This window comes from Cryptotermes secundus, unplaced genomic scaffold (assembly GCF_002891405.2).
Source record: "Cryptotermes secundus unplaced genomic scaffold, Csec_1.0 scaffold84, whole genome shotgun sequence".
NCBI lineage: Eukaryota > Metazoa > Arthropoda > Insecta > Blattodea > Kalotermitidae > Cryptotermes > Cryptotermes secundus.
This window is the reverse complement of record NW_019723905.1, coordinates 708,555-729,659: the sequence shown is the minus strand read 5'-3', so window position 1 is coordinate 729,659 and position 21,105 is coordinate 708,555. Positions and strand designations below refer to the sequence as shown.

Sequence of the window (21,105 nt, the reverse complement as noted above, 5' to 3'; positions counted from 1 at the left end):
TCATACATGCGACACTATATTAGGCGTCTTGGTAATTGTGACAAATTTGCTAGAAGCTAGCTTGTTTATTCTACTAGAAATAATTCAGTATTTTGATTTTGCTACAAGATATTTTCCAACCGAAAAATGTTATCAACCAGTGAGGGTTTCTCAGACTGGGTATACGCAGGCCAAAAATTAAAACAGCATGAATGTTGCATCTCCAGATCAGATTAACTGCATGCAGAAATTGAGGACTCTGGCAGCCTACTTGAGTGTAAATGTAACTATAGACAGTTCTCGTCAGAGGTTGATTCAAAATTAAAAGAAACACCAGCATTAAGTGTTTGAACGTTTATTTGTTTTTGTTCAAGCGTTGGCTGAATGTCGTTCACGGACACCGTGAGCGCTTTTATGATCTTATCAACGGAAATTTCTTGTCCCAGTTAGAGTTCCTTGCAAAATTCATTCCATTCGTGTCAGAACATTTGAGGCATTTAAAAAATAAAAAAGCTTTGGCACTTATTGTGGAATATATATTCAGAATGAAATTACTCGTATTTGACTAATTTTAAGAGAAATTCTCAAACGTACCGTCCATTTTATGAGAGCAGCAAAATATTTTTTCGGTTGTCATGGGCTACACTCCTGATATTAGTCAAAATTGACAAATGTCTATTCTACTGCGTTATGTTGATATTGACCCCAAAAAAATGCCAAATTAAGGAATATTTTTTTATTTTTTTGCATATCGCTAACGGCACTGGTTGAGGTTTAGTTAAATTTTTCTTTATTTCTTTGATAATATTAATTTGGATCTAAAAATTTTCGAGGCCAGTTTTGTGACAGTCGTGCTAATATCCGAGGCCAGTACCATGGTTAATTTTTTGTTGTTGTTGTAAATTCGCTTAGTGGGGGGTGGAGTACAAGTGGGTCCACTCGGCACGGCTGCCACTGATTGGCCTGTAGTAGCCTGCCCCGGGTGATTATGATGATGGAGAATTTGGTGGAATGAAGATTGGCAGGGGAAACGGAAGTACTCGGAGAAAACCCGCCCCAGCACCACTTTGTCCACCACAAATTCCACTTGACACAGACCCGGGATCGAACCCGGGCGGCCGTGGTGGGAAGCCAACGACTAAACGCTTGAGCAATGGCGAGGCCAAGCATTACAGAAAGTTCTAGACTCCAGTGCAGTTGAACTTGCAGTTTCTGAGGCAAGCACTCTTGCTGATTAGATACCTTCATATCAGTTTTACAGCCTCTAATCATGTGTTTTTTTTTCCTTGGCACTACAGCCCCAGTGGGTCTAGGCCTACCTCCATGAACTTCTCCGTTCACTTCGGTTTTTTCTAGATCTTACACATTCGGTAGGACTCCTTGGGTGGGTGATCAGCTCGTCGCAAGGCCTCTACCTATACACAGACACAGAAAAAAACACACACAATCTAAACATCCATGCCCTGAGTGGGATTCGAACCCACGATCCCGGTTTCCAAGCGAGCGAAGACAGTACATGCCTTAGACCGCTCGGCTACCGTGACCGGCCCTAATAATCTTGTACGACATTTAATTTCAGATTAACAAAGTAAGCAAGTTACACAGAATCCTTTCGGCAGATGTTACTATAATGGTAGAGTGGTAGATGCTACGAAGCAGTTTTTTAAGAATTTAGAAGCGATGAGTCGTTTGAAGCATTCAGTAAGTCAGCTGAAGAAATTTCTCAAAAACTGGGCAGTGACCCAATTCTTTCTCAAGTACGAGTACGACAGAAGCGAATTTTGTTTTACTGTGAAGGTTCCGAAGGTTCCGAGTGGAGAATCAAAATTTTAAACCGAATTTCTAACGCAATTCATCTTTTTTAAATCCGACGACACAGCAGTTTCTTCTAAAATATGTAATATGGATTATTTACATTAGAATCTTAAAAATACTGCATATTACGACCCTTATTGGGTCCTTATTGGGTCATCATAAGGTGTACTGTTTGTGCTTAGGTTTCTGAACTTGATTTTAATATGTATCCATATTTTCAATATGACTATATGACATGTAATATTGTGTTTGGTAACAAAACTCATGGTAATATCTGCTTTTTGGTCTACTTATTCTGATATTAGATATATATAGTTAAATTACTGTACATCTAATTGAAGGTAAAATTAAGATCGAATTTAAGATTAAAACATATGGACATATCAGTTAGTTATTTCGCTGGTGTACTGGTCACTCTGCTCTGGTTTCTTTCTAGATGGGTACGATGTCCATTTGATCTGGTTTCAAGTTGGGTGTAGTGGCACTGTTGTCGAGACGTTATATGATGTGTGGAGAATTCCCGTGTTGTATGATAGGTGGTCGTATGCAGGTCCTCTTAATAAAACATTTGAAATGCTCCATTTTTACAATGAGGTATTTGGTTTTTCGACTTGCACAGAAAAACTGCAGAGTCTAAATGCAAGTGAACTGCGAAATTTTCATAAAATTTAGAAACTGCCTTGTGGAACGAAATATGAAACATTCAGAAGTGAACCGTGAGAATAGTACTCATAAATAAACACTTTTTTTCTAAGAATGGAAACTGAAAGATCAATTACTGCTTTTGAAACTTTGAAATATATTGCTGCAATTTTTTTTTAAATAAATTTTTCCAAATTTGTTTATGCATTGCGAGGTTTGTAAATTTAATCTATTTCAGTAGCAAACGCAGAGGTCCCATTTTCCGTGTTGAAGCTTATAAAACCTAATTTATCTTAAAAAGAACTTCACAATCTCTTCTGTGGTTTAGCTCTAATTTATCTTTGTTGAAGAGTTTGACAGACGTAATGGTGGCCCTACTGAACAGCTGATTCACAGAGGATAAATATCCTTGCAATGGTCTTTCTTTTTATATGTTAATGTCTAGTAATGTAATTGAAATAAAGATTCAATTAACATATGAAATACTGGATTATTTCGTGCACCATTCTGTAGGAGAATCTAGACGCAGATGAGAGAATAATATTAAAATGGATCTTAGAGAGATGGGATGGTGTGGTATGGACTGGATTGATGAGGCTCAGGGTAAGGACTAGTGGCGGGCTCTTGAGAAAACGATAATGAGGCTTGGGAATTTCTTGAGTAGGTGAGCGACTGGAGGTTTCTTAGGAAGGACTTCTCTACATGCTGTTAGGATTGAATTATATATGAATTTATTTAATGAATGTTGTTACAAATAAGATTTTCTCTTATCTAAGCAGTTCAAATTAATGTCGATGAAAGGCCAAGAGCAAGGAGTACACAATTCAATTAAACGGAATTCCCCCACTTTTGCTTGCTTATTATAATTCTGGAAATTAAACAAGAGTACATATGAAGAAAGCAGTCTTCTGGGATTTGGCACCGTGTATATGTGGTGTTAACCGACGTTTCGGAGGAACGTATCGCCCCCATCTTCAGGGTTGAAGAAAAAGTATAGACCGTGTCTCTCGGTGTTGTCGCTTGCAGATTTACTTATACTTTTTCTTCAACCCTGAAGATGGGGGCGATACGTTCCTCCGAAACGTCGGTTAACACCACATATACACGGTGCCAAATCCCAGAAGACTGCTTTCTTCATAGTCACCGCCGTGAAAGCCTCAAATCTTACAAGAGTACATATGTTGTCCTACTAGGGTAACGGACCAGGGCTAAGTGACCCTGTTGGCTCTCCTATATATGGGTGTGGTGGCTGGTTAGAGGCAGGACGACCGGCGTTCCACTTGGGGCAGGAGAAGTGATTTTCGCTGCGTCACTCGTTCAGACCGGCTCTGGGACCCACCAGCTTCCTACGAATTAAATCCAGGAGCACTTTCCCAGGGAAAAAGATCCCGGAACATAGATGTGACCGCACATCTGTATCTAGTATGGAGTTAAACGCGTGGAGCTATACCACCACATCCTTGGATGTTCTCTTAGAAGTTGCGTAATTAATGACAGATACATACTTGCCTCTCTTACTTTCATCTGTCTGTAGCTCTACAGTCATTTGTTGGGTAATTGCCGCTTTTCAAGTTTCTTGATCTTCTTACACAGTTGGTAGGACGCTTTGGACGGGGGATCAGCCCGTCGCAAGGCCGCTACCTGCAAACAGAACAACATAAACAGAATAAAAGCACACAGACATCCATGCCCCCAAATGGGATTCGAACCCACGATCCCATTGTTCGAGCGGGCAAAGACGGTTCATGCCTTAGACCCCGCAGCCACTGTGATCGGTAGTTCATGACGTCAGGTAACTTCTCCAAAAATGTAATTTTATCTTATCAATGTCGTTCCCAAGCAACTGAATTTTCCTGAAGTTTTAAAGTTTTATCTTGATGCTAACATCTAGTCTTGAATTCTGGTAATGACAAATGAACACATACTTAGTTTTCCCTTTGTTCTCGTTTAGGTCAACGTCCTTACCAGCATACAGCAGTTTCGGTATTTGTGGCTTTAATGTTATCTTGCAGTAATTTAATGTCGTCAGCATAGAGACGAAGCCGATGTTTCCCTTTCAGTTCCAACTAGTTTCATGCGTCTACTAAATTCGATGAAAATATTTGGATAAATTTTATGAATCAGACATTCTTGCTAAGAAACCTTTCATTCTCTAATGGAATATATTTCGCTGAACATTGTTCCAAGTCCCCCTCCTTGGTGTCTCCACCTTATCGTGGTGAGGGGGTTTGAGTATGCCGAGGACCCTGAGAGCTATACCAGCGGTAGCGTAGCTACTGGCAGGGCCTCCCTTGCTGGACAGGTCAAAGGGTAGGCATCAGACGAAGAGAGACACCGAAAACTGATGCCGGAAGCAGCGTCATCAGCAGCGACTTGAAGCACAGAGCAAATGATGCTCGAGATGGTTCAAGTTCGTATAGCAACAGGCGTGACCAGAGTCGTTTGAACGGCTGTTGTACTGCGATGTGGAAAGCAAATGGAAAAACTACCACATTATCACTTTTCCTGGATAGTCTCTTTCCAAAAACAGAAGATCGCATTAAGTGGAGAAACTGTTTTGGAAGAGACTGTGGACCTGTTGTCTGACAGATTACTGATGATGATGATGATGATGATGATGATTGTTCCAAGTATCGGAGGGAGGTTGCTATTAAAACGGGTCCTAAATTCGCCGTGAAGCTGTAGTCTGGATCCAACTGAAACGGAGTAGGAGCCAAATGCAGCTTCTTTTAAATATGATAACGTGCTCCTCAACGAGCCTTCTCCATGAATTTAATTATAACAAGAGCTTAAAATTGTCCTTATCTGTAAGACTGAAAAGTTTTCACTCCGTTATAATGACCTTCCAATATACAGGGGAGAGTCAGTAAATAGGACACAAATGGAAGTAAAACATCTGTAAAGGATTTAATAGGTTCTCTATGTGTATCACTAGATAGCAGAATAATCCACCTTCATGACAGTCTAGGTAGCAGACGCGCATGAGCTATGCGCACAGGCTGGTTTCAGTCGTCAAAATGGCGACCGTGCTTGAGCGGTGTACTACCGTAGAACAGCGTTCTGTTGTGCTTTTCTTATGGGGAAAGGACTCAGTGCAAAGGATGTTCATAAAGAAATGTTTCCTGTTTACGTTGGGAAGTGTTCTGTCACGTAAAGTAGTTCACAACTGGGTCGAGAAATTCTCTCTCGGAAGTCGCAAATGATGAAACGGAGGTGCGGAATTGGCAGTCAAAAGACTTCTGTGCTGCGGGTTTGGACGTATTGGTAAAGCGATGGGACATGTGTATCAGTGTTGGTGGAGGATATGTCAAGAAATAAATGTTTTCTCTTTTTTTTCCCATGTTCCAATATCACAAATTTTACGTTTTGTATCCATTTCTTATGTTTACTGACTCTCCTCGTATAATCGAAGGGTAAGTGAATGCATTTTTGTGTCAACCTGAAGGTTAGAAACTTCTTGAAGTAAACGTACTGCCATCGAGGAAGGAGAGACCCTCAGTGAAGAAAGTAGGCTGCTTTCGAAACGATGTTGTCCTGGAATCGGGTAATAAGGAGAAGCAATATTTGATAAACCATTGCCGCCATACTCTGTAGACGGAGAACCGGGGTAGCGCAGTCAGTATAGTGACTGGATACAGGCTGGACTACAGAGAGGTCGGATTTCGAGTCCCGGTAGGGTCAAGAATTTCCTCCACCTCCAGACCCGTTCTGGGACCCACTCAGCTTCTTATCCATTGGGTACCGGGGGCCCTTTCCCCCAGGGATAAATCGGCAGGGGATTGAAGCTGACAACACTCCTCCAACTGGTGCCAAGGTCAAGAACACCTTGATCTATACATCCGCCCCCCCCCCCAATATGTCTTCATGTCTTAGTGTTTAATTAGTTAAGCACAGGGACAATTTTACTTTATTATGTAGACACTTGAACAGCGAAGTGCGTGCATCCAACAAGCGTTACCAGCTCACCTTAAGCCGTCACGCAGATCGGCCCTGAGGATGTAGTCTGGTTTCATTATATTAAAAATACAGATGAGGTTCAAAGTTAGGATTGACTAATCAATCAGTGGTCATTGTTGTAAGAATTCTTGGATAGTTAATAATTATTTTAAAACATTCTGTGTTCGTAAGGACTACATTCAAGTCCAGAACCATATAATCTTTTCTTCACGCACATCGTGACATCTTACGAAGGTGAGAAAATAATTTTATGATTCACTGATGTTTATTAAGGTAATTAGTGCAATTTAAACGTGGCAGCTAACGTCACAGCTTGCGTAGAAGGCGCAGAAAAGGCCATCGTCAAATAACTCTTTCTTAACATACTACCAATCGATTAGTTGCTCAACAAATTCTCCAGGTTCTTTTTCCTGAACCTGAAAATTCAGTACCGTGATCAGACTGAGGGTGTTTGAGAACAGGGTGTTGGGGAGAATATTTGGACAGAAAACTGCATAATGAGGAGCTTCATAACTTGTACTCCTAGCCAAGCATAATTAGAATGATCAAGTCAAGGAGGATGAAATGGACTGGGCATGTTGCACGAATGGGAAGAAGAGGAATGCATATAGGATACTGGTGGGACAGCCAGAAGGAAAGAGACCACTAGGAAGACCATGACGTAGGTGAGTGGGCAATGCTAAAATGGATCTTAGAGACATAGAATTGGATGGTTTGGACTGGATCGATCTGGCTCAGGATAGGGACCAGTGGAAGGCTCTTGTGTACACGGTAATGAACATTCGGGTTCCATAAAATGCTGGGGATTTGTTGAGTAGGTGCACAATTGGCGGCTTCTGAAGAAGGGGTCAGCTCCATGAATGAATGATCTTGGTCTGGTTTGAGATATTTATCTAAGCATTTTTTATGAAGTGACTATGGAAAACAAGCAAAATGTTATCAGAAGAATCACCGTACCGGCCGAGATTCGAAGCCAGCTCCTCACTCATACAATTCGGAAGCGTTGTCGTTACTTTCTACGTAAGATTGCATTGTCATCGCGTGTGAGTGTCACACTGAGCTTCATGCGAAACTGGAGGCCATGCTGTGGCTGATTCTTGCTTTGAAACGAGCAGTAATGATTAACTTTATCTTGTTTTTTGTGTGATACCGCATTTATCCTGTTGTTATCTACAGTAAATGTGCTCAATACGCTGGTCTCTTGTGCTTATCACAATTCACACGAAGCAAAATATTTTTAACAAGTAGAAGATTTTATGACGGAAATTATGCAGAGATTCCTCCGAAATGTTAGTACTTATCTACGAATCTATATAGGGATTACAGCCCAGGAGGTAGTGATCTTCAAAAAGCGAATGGTGAGTTAAAGATCGACAGTGACCCGAAAAATAAATGACATATTTCTGTTTTTCTGCTTGAGATGTGCACCGTTTTAATCCACAGCGTTATTTATTATCACGATAAATTCAATTACAACAAAATTTCTTTAAATTAGTTTAAATTAATCATTTTCCCGACATATTTCGATTATTTTTATTTTTATAATATGCATCCTGTTGTGTGTCTTAGCTATATGGGTAGGTAACGTATCCGTCAACATAACAAGGAAAATGGAATAAAAATTATAATCAATATCTCATAGAAATCTTTTTACCAGCAAATTGGACTTAAATTTGAGGAAGAAACTAGTGAAATGCTACATTTGGAGCATGGGGCTCAAACATGGACACTTAGGGCAGTAGATGAGAAACATCTAGAAAGTTTCGAAATGTGGTGTTGGAGAAGGATTGAGAAGATCAGTTGGACCGATTATGTGAGAAATGAAGAAGTGTTAATTAGAGTCAGTGAGCAGAGGAATATCCTACATGAAATAAGAAAACGGAAGGCTAATTGGATTGGTCATGTTTTACGCAGAAACTACCTTCTAAAAGAAGTTATCGAAGGAAAGATAGATGGGCGGATAGAAGTGACAAGAAGACGAGGAAGAAGACGTAAGAAGATGCTGGATGACCTTGGGGACAGAAGAGGATACTGTCATTTGAAGGAGAAAGCTCTAGATCGCATTAAGTGGAGGAATTGTTTTGGAAGAGACTGTGGACCTGTCGTCTTGACAGATTACTGATGATGATGATCTCATAGATTGAATTTTGTTGATTACTGCTATTTGTTTCGGTTCTCATGGGACCATAATCAGGGAGTGGATATAATACATATGATAAAGGTAATTGAAATCTCAATATAGATATATACTGTGGTGCAAGTCCGTATTATAAATGTAGAAAACGCTGCCTTGTGTTATGATAAAAATTACAATATAGACAAATAATTAGAAATAGTAGACTATGCAAGAATTTGTATTTAAAATATTTATTAGGGGGGGTAAGTAAGGGGTGCAGTATACTACGAATATGGGATTTTATAATACGGATAAAGAGTTAGAAATTACACAAATAAAACAAATAGTAAAGCTATCCCTGTAACAGGCCGTGGAGGCCCATAAGGTTGTGAGATGTTGAGGTTCCCACATTTTCTAGACAGTGGGCTCATAGGTGTGCGGTAAGGTTGTCAGCCCTACGCACCGGCCGCTCTTTACCCCCAAGAATATTCCAAGAATATTCCTGGTACTCATTTCTATTAGAGGCTGAGTCGACCCCCAGGGCCATAGTGCGGCTGGAATGATTAAGTAAATTGAAAAAAAAAGCCCAATTACCTCATCGAGACTTGAACCCGCGACCTTCTGGCTTGTAGCATAGTGCTTCAACCAACTACGCTACCGCGTGCCCCCTATTATACAAGTAAAATAATTGAAAATGTTAAAGGTAATACAAATATTAAAAAATGTTAGAAGCAGTACTATAAAATTATGGAGATATGGAGTTGAAGGTTGCGAAGTCTGGTAGATCATTGAATCCATGTTGTTTTTAGCCTCTCGTGATGTGGGTGTTATTCACCCACAGTCGTGTTGTGTTCAATGTGTTATGGACCTGGGGGCTGTTTCATCGTCTTCGGTATGAGTCTTAATGTAATTTTATCTCAATATGTACGTGTGTTCTATTTGTATGGGCATTGTGTGTGTCTTGGCTTGAATCAACGTTGACAGATACGTTAACTAACCATATATTTCGACATTTATAATGCCACTTTCACGGGTAATAACTTAGCAGTACAAAAGAAATGAGCTCAAGATTATTTTCCATGATTGTAATGACTAATAATAATATAAAATAAAGATTTACTTAAACAGTTTTATATATTGTAACGTGAATAGCTAGGCAACGGCGCTATAAACATCTCGCATAAGCGCACTCGACAATAGGACAAATGTTTATAGCTCGTTTCTAGACAACAGTTAGTGCACCAATGGACTAGCAAGGTAGCTATCATGTGACTATCTATCTATCTATGGGGTCCGTACCGCGACCGTTGCTATACTATAGTTCTGTAAATACGTTTTAAAAATAGAGGCTGTGTTTTCTTCGTGGTCGGTGCGGAGACTATGTAAAGGCAGACATATAAGAGTTTTCAGACAGTCGTATGGAGGCGGGGTCGAATACCTCCACTGTGACCCTGCAAGTCATAGGAGGTGACGAAAAGGGAAGTTCAAATCTGAGAAAATAAAATATGGTCGTGAGTCCCAAGGGACGTGGACGGGGAAGGACGGCCGGCGTGTAAGTCTGACCACCTCACTGCCTGCCATCTGTAAGCCGATTATCTAAAAAGTGTGGGAGCCTCGACGGCTCACAGCCCTATGGCGCCCCACGGCCTGTTACTGAGATAACTTTACCTTTTTAGTTGGATTTTAGACTTGTATTGGCCTTTCCCTCATCTTCTAGGATCAAATCTGCTTCCTTGGGCACTGGTACATAATACAGTGCCTTCTTTCTACGTGTGTTTTTTAGTTTTCCCGCAATCACACATATGTTCCACCAAATTCTGAGCTTGCTTTGGTGACCCCATTTTGCTGTTTTAGACATTTCATCCGTGCAGCTTCAAATATTTTTATCTTTCCATTCAGAATTTACGTCTCACATATCTTGGTGCTGCCTTCTATAATTTATGTTTTTAATTTTGCCTGAGTTGTCGTTTGTTTGCTGCAAATCCTTTTGCTACATAATTCATTATTCAGTCTCCTATATAATAAATACGAGCTGCTTTTTTGCCTTCACCGGCTGTAGGCGTGCAGCTAACCTCTCATATCCGTCTAGTGTAGAGGTTAAGAATGTGTGGATCTATATTGCCACTTTCCCATCCATCCTTATGGTGTGGTACTTAATTAGGCGGCGGGACAAATTTGGCTTTACGGCTAATTCTGTTACATGTTCAGAGAGTATATCGTATACCTTTTAAACTCTAAAAGTATTTTGATATATCAACATATTGCCAGGCAACGGCTCGATAAACTCCCCACGGTACGCGCACGCAACAATAGGTAAAATGTTTATAGGTCATTGGTAAGCAAGAGTCAGCGCGAGATAACTGTCACGTGACTGGCTTGCTGTGTCGTCTGAGCTACGCGACAATAGAATTGTGTTTTCTGCGTTGTCCATGCCGTGGCTATATAACACGAGTCATAGCTGAGAAGCCGTGATTCAAGGACACGGAGCTCTCACGGAGGGTTCAGCAGCTGAGAATACAAGGACGGGAATGGAGCGTTTCCTTAGTGAATTGTGTAGACTGAAGAGTGAATGAGTACAGATTATGGCAGATGAGTACAAAGTGATTGAAGACGAAATAACGAGAAGATTTCATAGTGATTTGAAGGGCTAGTTTCTGTGATGAAATCCGTTGCCCGGAGACGACTAGTGAAGACTGAGAATCCTATTGCGTGTGTAACGGTGGACTGGAAAGTGTGTAAATCACCTGTAGTGGTGTATTAGTTGTAATTTAGAGAGGGGATATAACCGAAGTGCTAATAAATCCGGTCATCCTAAATAGAACCCGTTATTTTCGTCACGTGTACCGCCCTACATGTGACAGTATGTTTCTCAAATACTTGAATTCCACAATTCGTTCAATAACTATTCCTTGTACCGGAGAATGTAGTCTTGTGATGTCAGTACACACCTTCCCATTCCCATTGATTTGGTCTGTAATGTTCACATTTGTAATTTATGTTTCTTTGCGGTATGGTATAGGTAGAGTGCTGAAATGCATATTTCATGTCATGATTTACAAATGAGCAATAAATATATTTCTGTATGAGTAGACTGTGCTTACGAAAAAATAAAAATTTGAGACTATCTCTATCAGAAATTAAATATCACTATCCTCCACCATTTTAAATTGTAAAACTGACACTCCAGTTGAGTTCTACTCACACAAAATGCGGGAGGTGGATAGTAATCGAAGCTAAAGTCAGATAATTTTTAGCACTTAAATGAGTAATTATCTGTTTTCACATTATTCGTTATAATTCACTTTTATGTTTCTTTTATAGGGTTGCTGAGAGACGACATTTTCACGTTTGAGTCACAATAAACATTTTTCTTATTTTCATAGAATGTGAAGTCACAGTGAATGGCGACGTGATTTTGGTGGGTGGGATTGTGCATATGGAAGAATTTTCAGCCCCAGAATCAGGCATGTTGCTTCGAGAACGTGTCAAGAGACTACTGGGAAATGATCTCCATGCCTCATGGAAATCATTACCAGAAGTCAAGTCCAGTGGATTGCTGGGTAAGTTAACAGTCTCTCATTCTTGGTGCGGCCATCTTAAAGCATTTGAATTTTTACAAAGTCCTTTGAAGCACGAATATCTTCTAAATAATATTTATAAATTCAGTTCCTACCTCACAGGACATATACAGTGTCTTCTTTATAAAAACCAATTGACTATTGCAGTTTAGGAAAATAATCGCAGTTTAGTCAATGAATTACGTGAAGCAGTAAATATACTCTGAGAACAAGATGCAGAGTTTTTAATTTTAAAGCAGGAGATACAACCATTATGCTTAAAATGGTTAATTATTAACTTTGTGTTGTATGTAATATTTCTTTTGAAATCATAAATTATTTTAAAGAGTTCTGTCTTCTGGAACATAATGTTCTATATTTCGTTAAAAGTCGACCCACTTTTCTGAGGATCATGTCACTTCAATCTACATAGCTGTAGTGTAAGCCAAGCAAGAAACTAGCATGTAGATGGCAGCAAAACATGGACTACATGGCATTATACACAGAACATAAAACTCTTCATTTCCTATCTTGCATGACAGCTTGCAAAGCTTTCTGACTCTTTCATCCTGGTTTCTTGCATAGGTTACTCTTAAACCATAAAGACAGAGACGACATGTTCCTCTGAAATGTCGATTGACTGTCAACAGACTACGTGGTGTTATATCCCAAAAGGTAGAACTCGTCATAAGCAACATGGGAGGACCTGAAATACTTCATAAATAACTTTTGTATGAATTTTAGTTAAACTAAAAATTATTTGTTATTTTGCCATTTTAAATTACATTTCTAAATACATTGTTGTTACTGCAAAATTTTAACTGTTGTATAATGTACTTTTCCATACACACATCTGGATAGCTCTACTATTCTTGTATTGCAAACAGCAGTGTTACAAAATAACTTTAACTAGGGGCACAGTCTTATGCTTAATCATGTAGTCAAGGAACTATTCTTACCACTAATATAGCATTTTACAACCAGCTACTCAAAAAACGATTTGTAATAAGTTCTGACTAACTGCAAATTTAATTATGTTTCTAATAGGAGAGATTTGTCACTTTTCTCATATTTTGTTTTGTTTCTCAGTACAGTATGATTAATTTGATGGAATGGACAGAGTTTAATTAACGGCTGACACCTTTTTCATGCAATAAGGTGAATCGTTCACAATTTAAAGACTTAAATTCTTTAAAATAATACAAAATGGCCAAAAAGTCGCTTTCCATAGGGTTTTCAGTCAGCTCATCTCAATTTAACCAAATGTTCACATTGTTGTCTGCCAGCTTTAAGGCCCTTATAAAAAGGGGAAGTTACAGCTACCTGATTTTATCACACTTACACCATACCTTGTTCTGCAAATCCTGGACATTTTTTGATCAATTGGTGTACCCAATAGACTGCTGGTGGCCACAGGGGAAAACGTCTAGATATAAGGTCCAGTGACTGCAGTGGTCATTCCATAGGACAGTTCACAGAAATGCACTGAGTGATCTATATGATGACAGTAAAAATGTTTTTTTTTATTTGGTGGACCCTTTGTTTCTTACCTGCAACAAAATAATATTTTATTCCTACAGCATGCGACTTTAGGGCCATTCTATATATTCGTATAAAAATTCAGTTTGTACGTCACAGTAAACACATTATACACGTATCTCTGCTACAAAAAATCAGCTGGTTGAGGCTGTTTAGGGAAATATTTGCCATTTGTTGCAAGAATCGTATGAAAAACACACATATACAAACACATGTAAACAGCAAATATTCTATATTTGGAATGCAGAGTTTTATTATGTTAAAGCAGGTGGCGCATATAATGGTCAGTGGGTTTTAAGGAGTTAATTCAAGGTGGAAACTTATCACAAGATGGTCTCCAGTAACCGTTCAAATATTGCTGGAGCTTGCAGATGCTGAATAGCATGACCATGAAATGCAAGGTCCTCATCTCGCGGGGAAGGGCATCTACTTATCTCATGGTGCAATGCAACTTGCCAGTAACCGTTCTGGAAGTCTAGGGTGGAGTACAATTGTCTCTGAGGGAGTGGCATCGATCCTAGTCAATGGGGAACACTCTTTCGGTGTCAAATCACTCACCTTTCTGTAGTCCACGCAAAAACGAAGGTATCCGTTTTTCTTCTGGAGGAGGATGAAGGGAGATAACTTTTTACTATCAGATTCTTCAATAACCCCGCGTTGTGTCATGCCCTCGAGCTTCTTACCCACATCTGTTTGGTTAAGGGGAGCCTTTTTTTAACCGACCACCCTCTCTTTAGGCTTGTTGGCCACAAGGTGGTTGCCACTTGTCACTTAGACTGCCCTACCTGGTGCTGCCTCCGTTGAAGTTGTTAGGGCGTGGCTGGTTCCGGCTTGACCCGGCTCCACCGCTTCCTCCTTCCGTTGCTGATTACGGGGTTGGAATTTCAGCATAGAACCTGATATTATGGGCGCCAGCAAACAGCTAGGTGCTGTTTGCGATTCATTTTAAAGGAGGGAAGGCGTGAGTGGGGTGGAAGCTGGCGATGGGTTCGACTAGCTCCTGGCGATGAGTTCTCTCCTCAGGTCGGCTAAGGGCCAGGCTCGGACAAGGAGGGTGAAGCACTTCTGACCAACACAATGCACTTTGCCACTGGAACACTTTATTGTTTCACACAGTCACTCGGAGTCTAAATCTACACTATAAGGCCTAGTCTCGGCTTCCAAGCCGCCGGTGCTGTACTTGCTCAAATTATTTAGTTTAACGCGCAAGTATATTCGCGGGGTTTACCTCCGCCACGTTCGAAAGTTTTTAGCAGACTCTTCATCTTAAACTGGACTCTCTGCCGAGCCAGAGGTCCTAACTTAATTGTATCCGCCTCCTCTCTTCTCCTCCTAAATTCCCGGATAGGTGGATTCAAATAAGAGGAGTTGGCTTAATTTTGGTTCCGGCCAGTGACCGATTGTTTTAGAAGCAGTTTCGGCCTAAAATCCCAAACAGCGAAATGACAGAGATGTAACTTACGAGGGGTCGCTAATGAACTCCTGGCCCTCCCACTGTTGACTTATGACGGGGTGGCGACTGTCACGTCTCGAATTCTCAAAGTGTCTTGCCGCCGTAAGTCAACTTCTCAATTTCTAAAGAAACTAGTGGGGGTTCCATGAAGTATCATTTCTGCCCTTTTCGAAACAACCCCAGATGCTTGGAAGCAAGAACTAACAGATGTCTTTGTCCGCGCAAGTTCGGTCTATCTGTTTGTTCTGACTGTGTCTTTCTGTTTCTTAGTAATTCTTACAATTCTACTTTATAACTACTGAAATAAAAAGATGGGGGGGGAGGATTTCAATGGTTCGGTTACATTTTTGGTATGTTGAATCGGTCGGGCGTCTTCAGTGTTGATATGGTGGTACACTCTGTCGGTCCACCCAGTCGTTGTTCTTCGCAAACCGTATTTGGTGATGAGACCTTCTAGCTCATGGGTATTTTTCATTATATTTTCCAGGCCACTGCAAGTACGCCCTCTAACTAAGCAGCGGTTTCCTGCGTCTGTGGATCTGCTGCACAAAGCAGAGTCACTAGAGTAAATGGTTAACAGCGTGCCAATGAGAATCTCTGGGCTAATATTTGCTCATGATTGACAGAATTCATGACTCTGATGACACCTCCAGGCCAACCCAGACCAGAGTTCTGGCTGCGTAGATTCCTCCGGTAATATGGGTCTTCGGACTCGGCTGTATAAGGCCATCCTCTGCTTGAAGGGGACTTGCAAGTCGGACCACAACTACTTCCTCGCATCATGCGTGCACCACTTGGTCATTGGCCACCACAAGGTGGGAAGACAGGGACATCGCTTCCAACAGATCTTCCATTGTCTCTTCCAGCTCAGCCCAGATAGAGCTTATCATGGCCCAGATTTCTTCTTGCCCCTTCTGATCGCTGCCTCCATCATGTCTTGATATATCTTGGCTTCCATTTCTTCTTGAGGGTACTGTGACCTGTCTTGGTGTATATCTATCCATGAGACGACAACACCTATTTGGGTTTTTATTTCTTCTTGACTGCTCAGCATATTTTATCAGAGGACCACAACCTTCTTCTTATTGATCTCTATCTTGACTTCCACCCTCGCGGTAATTTAGTCTTTAATTTCCTTTTGCATTGCGCCCTTCTTGGCTGGGTTGGTTCTTATTTTATCCTCAGTTTCAGCCAACAGGCATGCTAGCATTTGTTCCGTCTCCATAATATGGATAGATAATGCCCAATATTATCAGCGCAATTATTCCCTCAATCTGACCCTCTCTACTTCAGTTATCCCACTTCTGACACTTGCTCTCACGTAATAAGTGACTATAAACGGGTTTGGATTGGTAATCATATGTATTGTACCCTTAGAGATTGTAACAACAAGTAATTATGACCGTTTCGCTAATTAACACATTTTGCACTTCACTACAGCACATACTAAGCCTTCTCAGTGTGATATGCATTCACCAGTTGTCTGGTAGCGTCTTCCAACGCCGTAGATCCCTCAGCTTCAGTTTTCCAGTGTTGTGTTACTTTATATTGTGCCATAAACCAGTAATGGGCGTCTCTTCTGATTTTATTATTCCATCTTTCCATGGACATGCCACAATACACTTGTGGCCTATTGTACCAGCCCCAGATGATAGGTGAGGGTGATTGTGGAGCAGTTGGAGGAATGAAGATTGGCAGGGGAAACCGAAGTACTCGGAGAAAACCCGCCCCAGAGCCACTTTGTCCACCACAAATCCCACTTGACCAGACCCGGGATCGAACCCGGGTGGCCTCAGTGGGAAGCCAGCGACTAACTGCTTGAGCTATGGTGGTCCCCACCTTACACTTATATCAAAGTCTTTAAATGTAAACATGTACATACCACACATAACTGATCCCCCAGATATTGTGAATGTGTGAGTTCACATGTGCACCACTTGGTTAAATGGAAATTGGATCAGGATTTTAAAAGTTACTGCTAAGTCATCTTAAGAAGATTGAACACCTGTTAGTTTATTTAACCTAAATCTGTTGTGTTGTAATAAAGTTCCATATCAAGTTAACAATAGATATCAATATAAACATCACTCACAATTTCTGTACAATTTCCTGATTTGTAACAAGTAATGTATTCTTTTTCTCAAATTACCACTTCAGAGACACTGTCTGAAAGTAGAATAGCTTTGGAGGAACTGAAGTTTTGTTTGATCACATGCGAAGTTGTGTATAACACTGAACTGGCTGAACTGCTCAACTTGTCCAAGAGGTCAGTTAGCTGGGCAGATCCTTTACCATCCTTCAACAGGCGAACAATAGCATCAACAATAGAAAAAGGTATGCAACGTTTGCATATACAGGCTGCTATGTTGTGTATTTGTGCTGCAGAATGATCAATGAATCCTCAGGTGTGGATAAAATTAACATTATAGTCATTAAGAATTCAAAATGATTTGAAATCAGCTGAAAATAAAGCAAAACATCTTAAAAATGACTTCGGAAGGAGGTGAATGAAAAAAGGTTAAATTTGCCCTGTGTTCAATTCAAATCCATGCATTTATTAAGTTTTAACTCCTTAAAGCCTGTAGTTTGTGTGTATACGTCATTTAAAATGCACTTCATTTTCACTATTAAAACCACATGATTAATGATATTTAGAAAAATGTAATTCTGTAAGCAGTTTTTGTTCAGCTGAAAATGTGAGTGAACAGGAGCTCTTATAGAGGCAAATGATGGTTTATTCAAAAGTTACCATCACCCTGATGGTGGGAAAAGTGAACGTTTCTCTATCAGACACGTGAAAGCTGTGAAAGAACGCTATTTCTGATTGCACTAGTTCAAGGGTCTCCAAACTACGGCCCGCGGGCCACATCTGACCCGCGAAAGAATTGTGCAGAAATGCGCCAATTGAACTAATTTTCCAGTGAGTACTGGTAAATGTGATTCCTAGCTTATTGACCTGACATATTATACTGCAGTTCGATGGCTTAGCTGTGGAAAGGTTCTTTCGTGCTTCTTTCAGCTCAGGAATGAAATTGATATATTTCTTACCGAGAAAAACCATCACGAACCACTTTTATCAGATACCAAGTGGCTTTGTAAATTAACAGTTTTGCTGAGCTGATGAACCATATGAACCATTTGAATTTAAAGTTGCAGGGTGAAAGTAACTTAGTATGTGATTTATTTGCACTTATCAAGGCATTCAGAGCAAAGTTGATACTTCTGGAAAGACAAGTGAAAAATTGTAACTTTGTCCATATGCTATACTGTGCAGATTTGCATAAAAAGGGTGAAGCAGAATTTTCTTCCTCATTTGCAGATTTAGTACATTTTAGATTTGAAAGAACAATTTTGGAAGCAATTTGCTGATTTGGATTCCAGTGCTCAGGAAATTAGATTGTCTCAAAATCCATTTGACTGTGATGCTGCAGATGTCAAATTCAAATGGAAAAATTGAACTTCAGGAAAATGATCATATTAAAGACAAATACAAGGAAGGAAATTTGATCGAATTTTATAAATTTCTGAACTCTGAGCAATTTCCAAATTTAAAGAAATTTCCTTGTAAATTTATTTCCATTTTTGGGATGACGTATCTGTGTGAACAAACTTTTTCCCAGATGAAGTACTTCAAGTCGAAATACAAGGAAAATTTATCCAATGAACATTTAAAGTCGTTACTTGTGATTAGCATTTCAAAATTTGAACCTCAATTTAATCAGATTTTAAGAATGCAAAAAGAGTTCCATCATTCACATTAATTGTTTTAATATAATTTGCGATGAAAATATGAGTATTTGCTGCTACTGTTTGTTGTCATTAATATACGATAATTTATTCTCACGTACTTTCTATTTAGTTTATGAAATTCTGTGCTTTCAATAAAACTCATATACCTAGAGTTATTAATTTCTCATTTAACTGGCCCGTTGAAAGTGCTGAATTATCTACTGTGGCCCGCGTTTCGAAAAGTTTGGAGACCCCTGCACTAGTTCGTAATATCACATGAAATTATTCCTTCATAGCATGATAAACAAGCAAACAGTCTTCTTTTTCATTATGTAGTTCCCATACTGTGAATGTTAATTACATAATATTAAGTGTAATTAGTGTCTTATCGTGGAATATGAAGAAGTTCAGAGATATTTGGCTTTTTGAATCTGTCATGTACTCTAGAATGCATGTCGCTCTTCTATAAGCTGCTTATGCTAATTGAGATTAGGGAATAACAAAAGCAAAAAAGTTGTCCCCGTGCTTAATGAACAAGGTTCTACGCCATGAAAGCATATGGGGAAGTGGATGTATAGAGTCACATTTTCTTGACCTCAGCAGTAGTTGGAGGTGAGTGGTAAGCTTCACGCGCAGGCTGCTTTATCTCTGGTGACCATTGGAGAGGTGATTGGGTGGACCCCAGAGCCAGTCTGGACCATTTGGAGAAGAGAAAATTCTTGACCCTACCTGGACTCGCAGTCTGACCCCCCAGTCATCCAGCCCATGGCCAGTCGCTATACCGACTACTCTATCCCGGCTACCAACAGAAGCATAATGGAAGTTAATATTAATCATCCCTGTGTTGTTTGAAAATGGACATAACTTTTTCAGGCATTTGACTTAACGCTTCTACTGGTAGATGTCTTTCTTAATCTTCACAATGTAGAAAATGTAAAATTAGTTAAGTTCTGGACTGGTCATGAAGACTGTGGAAAACCTTATTTACTGACATCATTAACATTATTTCTTGGACATAAAACTGGTTTCTGAATGTACTGTGTACAATATTTCTACAATAATTATCACAAAGATCTAATGTCTTGATAGGGGGCTTTCAATTTCTCTTCTGAGTCTCTGCATGCAAATTTCAGAGCAGTAACTCAAATTAGACCCTAGGATTCCTTACACATTCTTTCCAATTCATTAATCATCCTTCCATTCACTCCTGTGTAGTCTGAACTGCTGACATTGTCATAAAAGAAACACAACTAAATGAATGAAATTTGCTAATTTTTTACACAAAACTGTTCAAGTTTTGTTGTCCCATGTCAACTCTGGCACTGTAAAATCTCTAAAAGAAAGATTCCTTCCATGAAATCCTGAGACGTCAGACTTTGAAATCTTATAGTGTCGCACCAAAATGCATTTAACATTATTTAAAAATGTCAATAGAATGTGTGTGTGTGTTTGCATGCGTGCATGCGCGTGCATGTATGTGTGCTGTGGAAATCTTGAAGAGACAAACAATATGCATACAAGGTTATTGATAGAGATTCAAAATTTCTCATTAATATAACCTACTAACTCCATGGAGCACATAAAGTGATGGTTGCTCAGCTAATCAAGAAATTATCTACCTTTTGAGAAACCTGAATTTTATTAACATGTTCACATGTCCCCACTACTTGACCTCATCTGAGCCAGATTAATTCAGTTCACGCTTTAGGATCCATTTTAACCAAATATTTACATTATAAATCAGTCCAGTTAGCTTGTAGTATTTTTCAAATAATATGGAAAAGGATCTACTTCTAGTAACAGACCGGTCATACGTTTAACAGACCGGTCATACGTTTATTCAATAGGGAATTAGTATATTCATCTTCGGTGAAATTCTTGGGTATTGATATCTCTGATAATTTGAGCTGGTTGAATCACACTCAATATATCTGCCTTAAGCTGAGCAAGGCCCTATATCTGATCAAATCCTTACGTAATTCTGTTAGTTTACAGGTATTAAGAAATGTATATTTTACTAAATTTGAATCCATATTTAAGTATGGTATTGTGTTTTGGGGTGGTGGAGGTAAAGAGATTGATGCAGTTTTTAAAGTACAAAAAAAAATGCATAAGAGCCATTATGGGCGTTGATAATCGGGCATCCTGCAGAAGGCTGTTTGGTGAGTTAGAAATTTTAACTGTTACTTCTTTGTATATACTGGAGATTTTATGTTTTATCATAAAAAATAGAATCTATACAACTCTGAACTCTGATGTGCATAATTACAATACAAAGCATAAACATAATCTGTATGCCCAACATTGTAATACAAATC

The 21,105-nt window shown here is 39.6% G+C and overlaps 1 protein-coding gene across 1 annotated transcript in view; it reads left to right on the top strand.

Moving 5' to 3' along the window:
- Positions 1 to 21,105, top strand: part of LOC111861929 — a 58,287-nt gene that overhangs the window by 6,348 nt on the left and 30,834 nt on the right. The window contains exons 2-3 of the mRNA XM_033750508.1: positions 11,893 to 12,069; positions 17,216 to 17,392. Of these exons, the coding sequence (XP_033606399.1) occupies positions 11,946 to 12,069; positions 17,216 to 17,392 (301 nt within the window). The 5' untranslated portion in view covers positions 11,893 to 11,945. The remainder of the gene's footprint in view (positions 1 to 11,892; positions 12,070 to 17,215; positions 17,393 to 21,105) is intronic.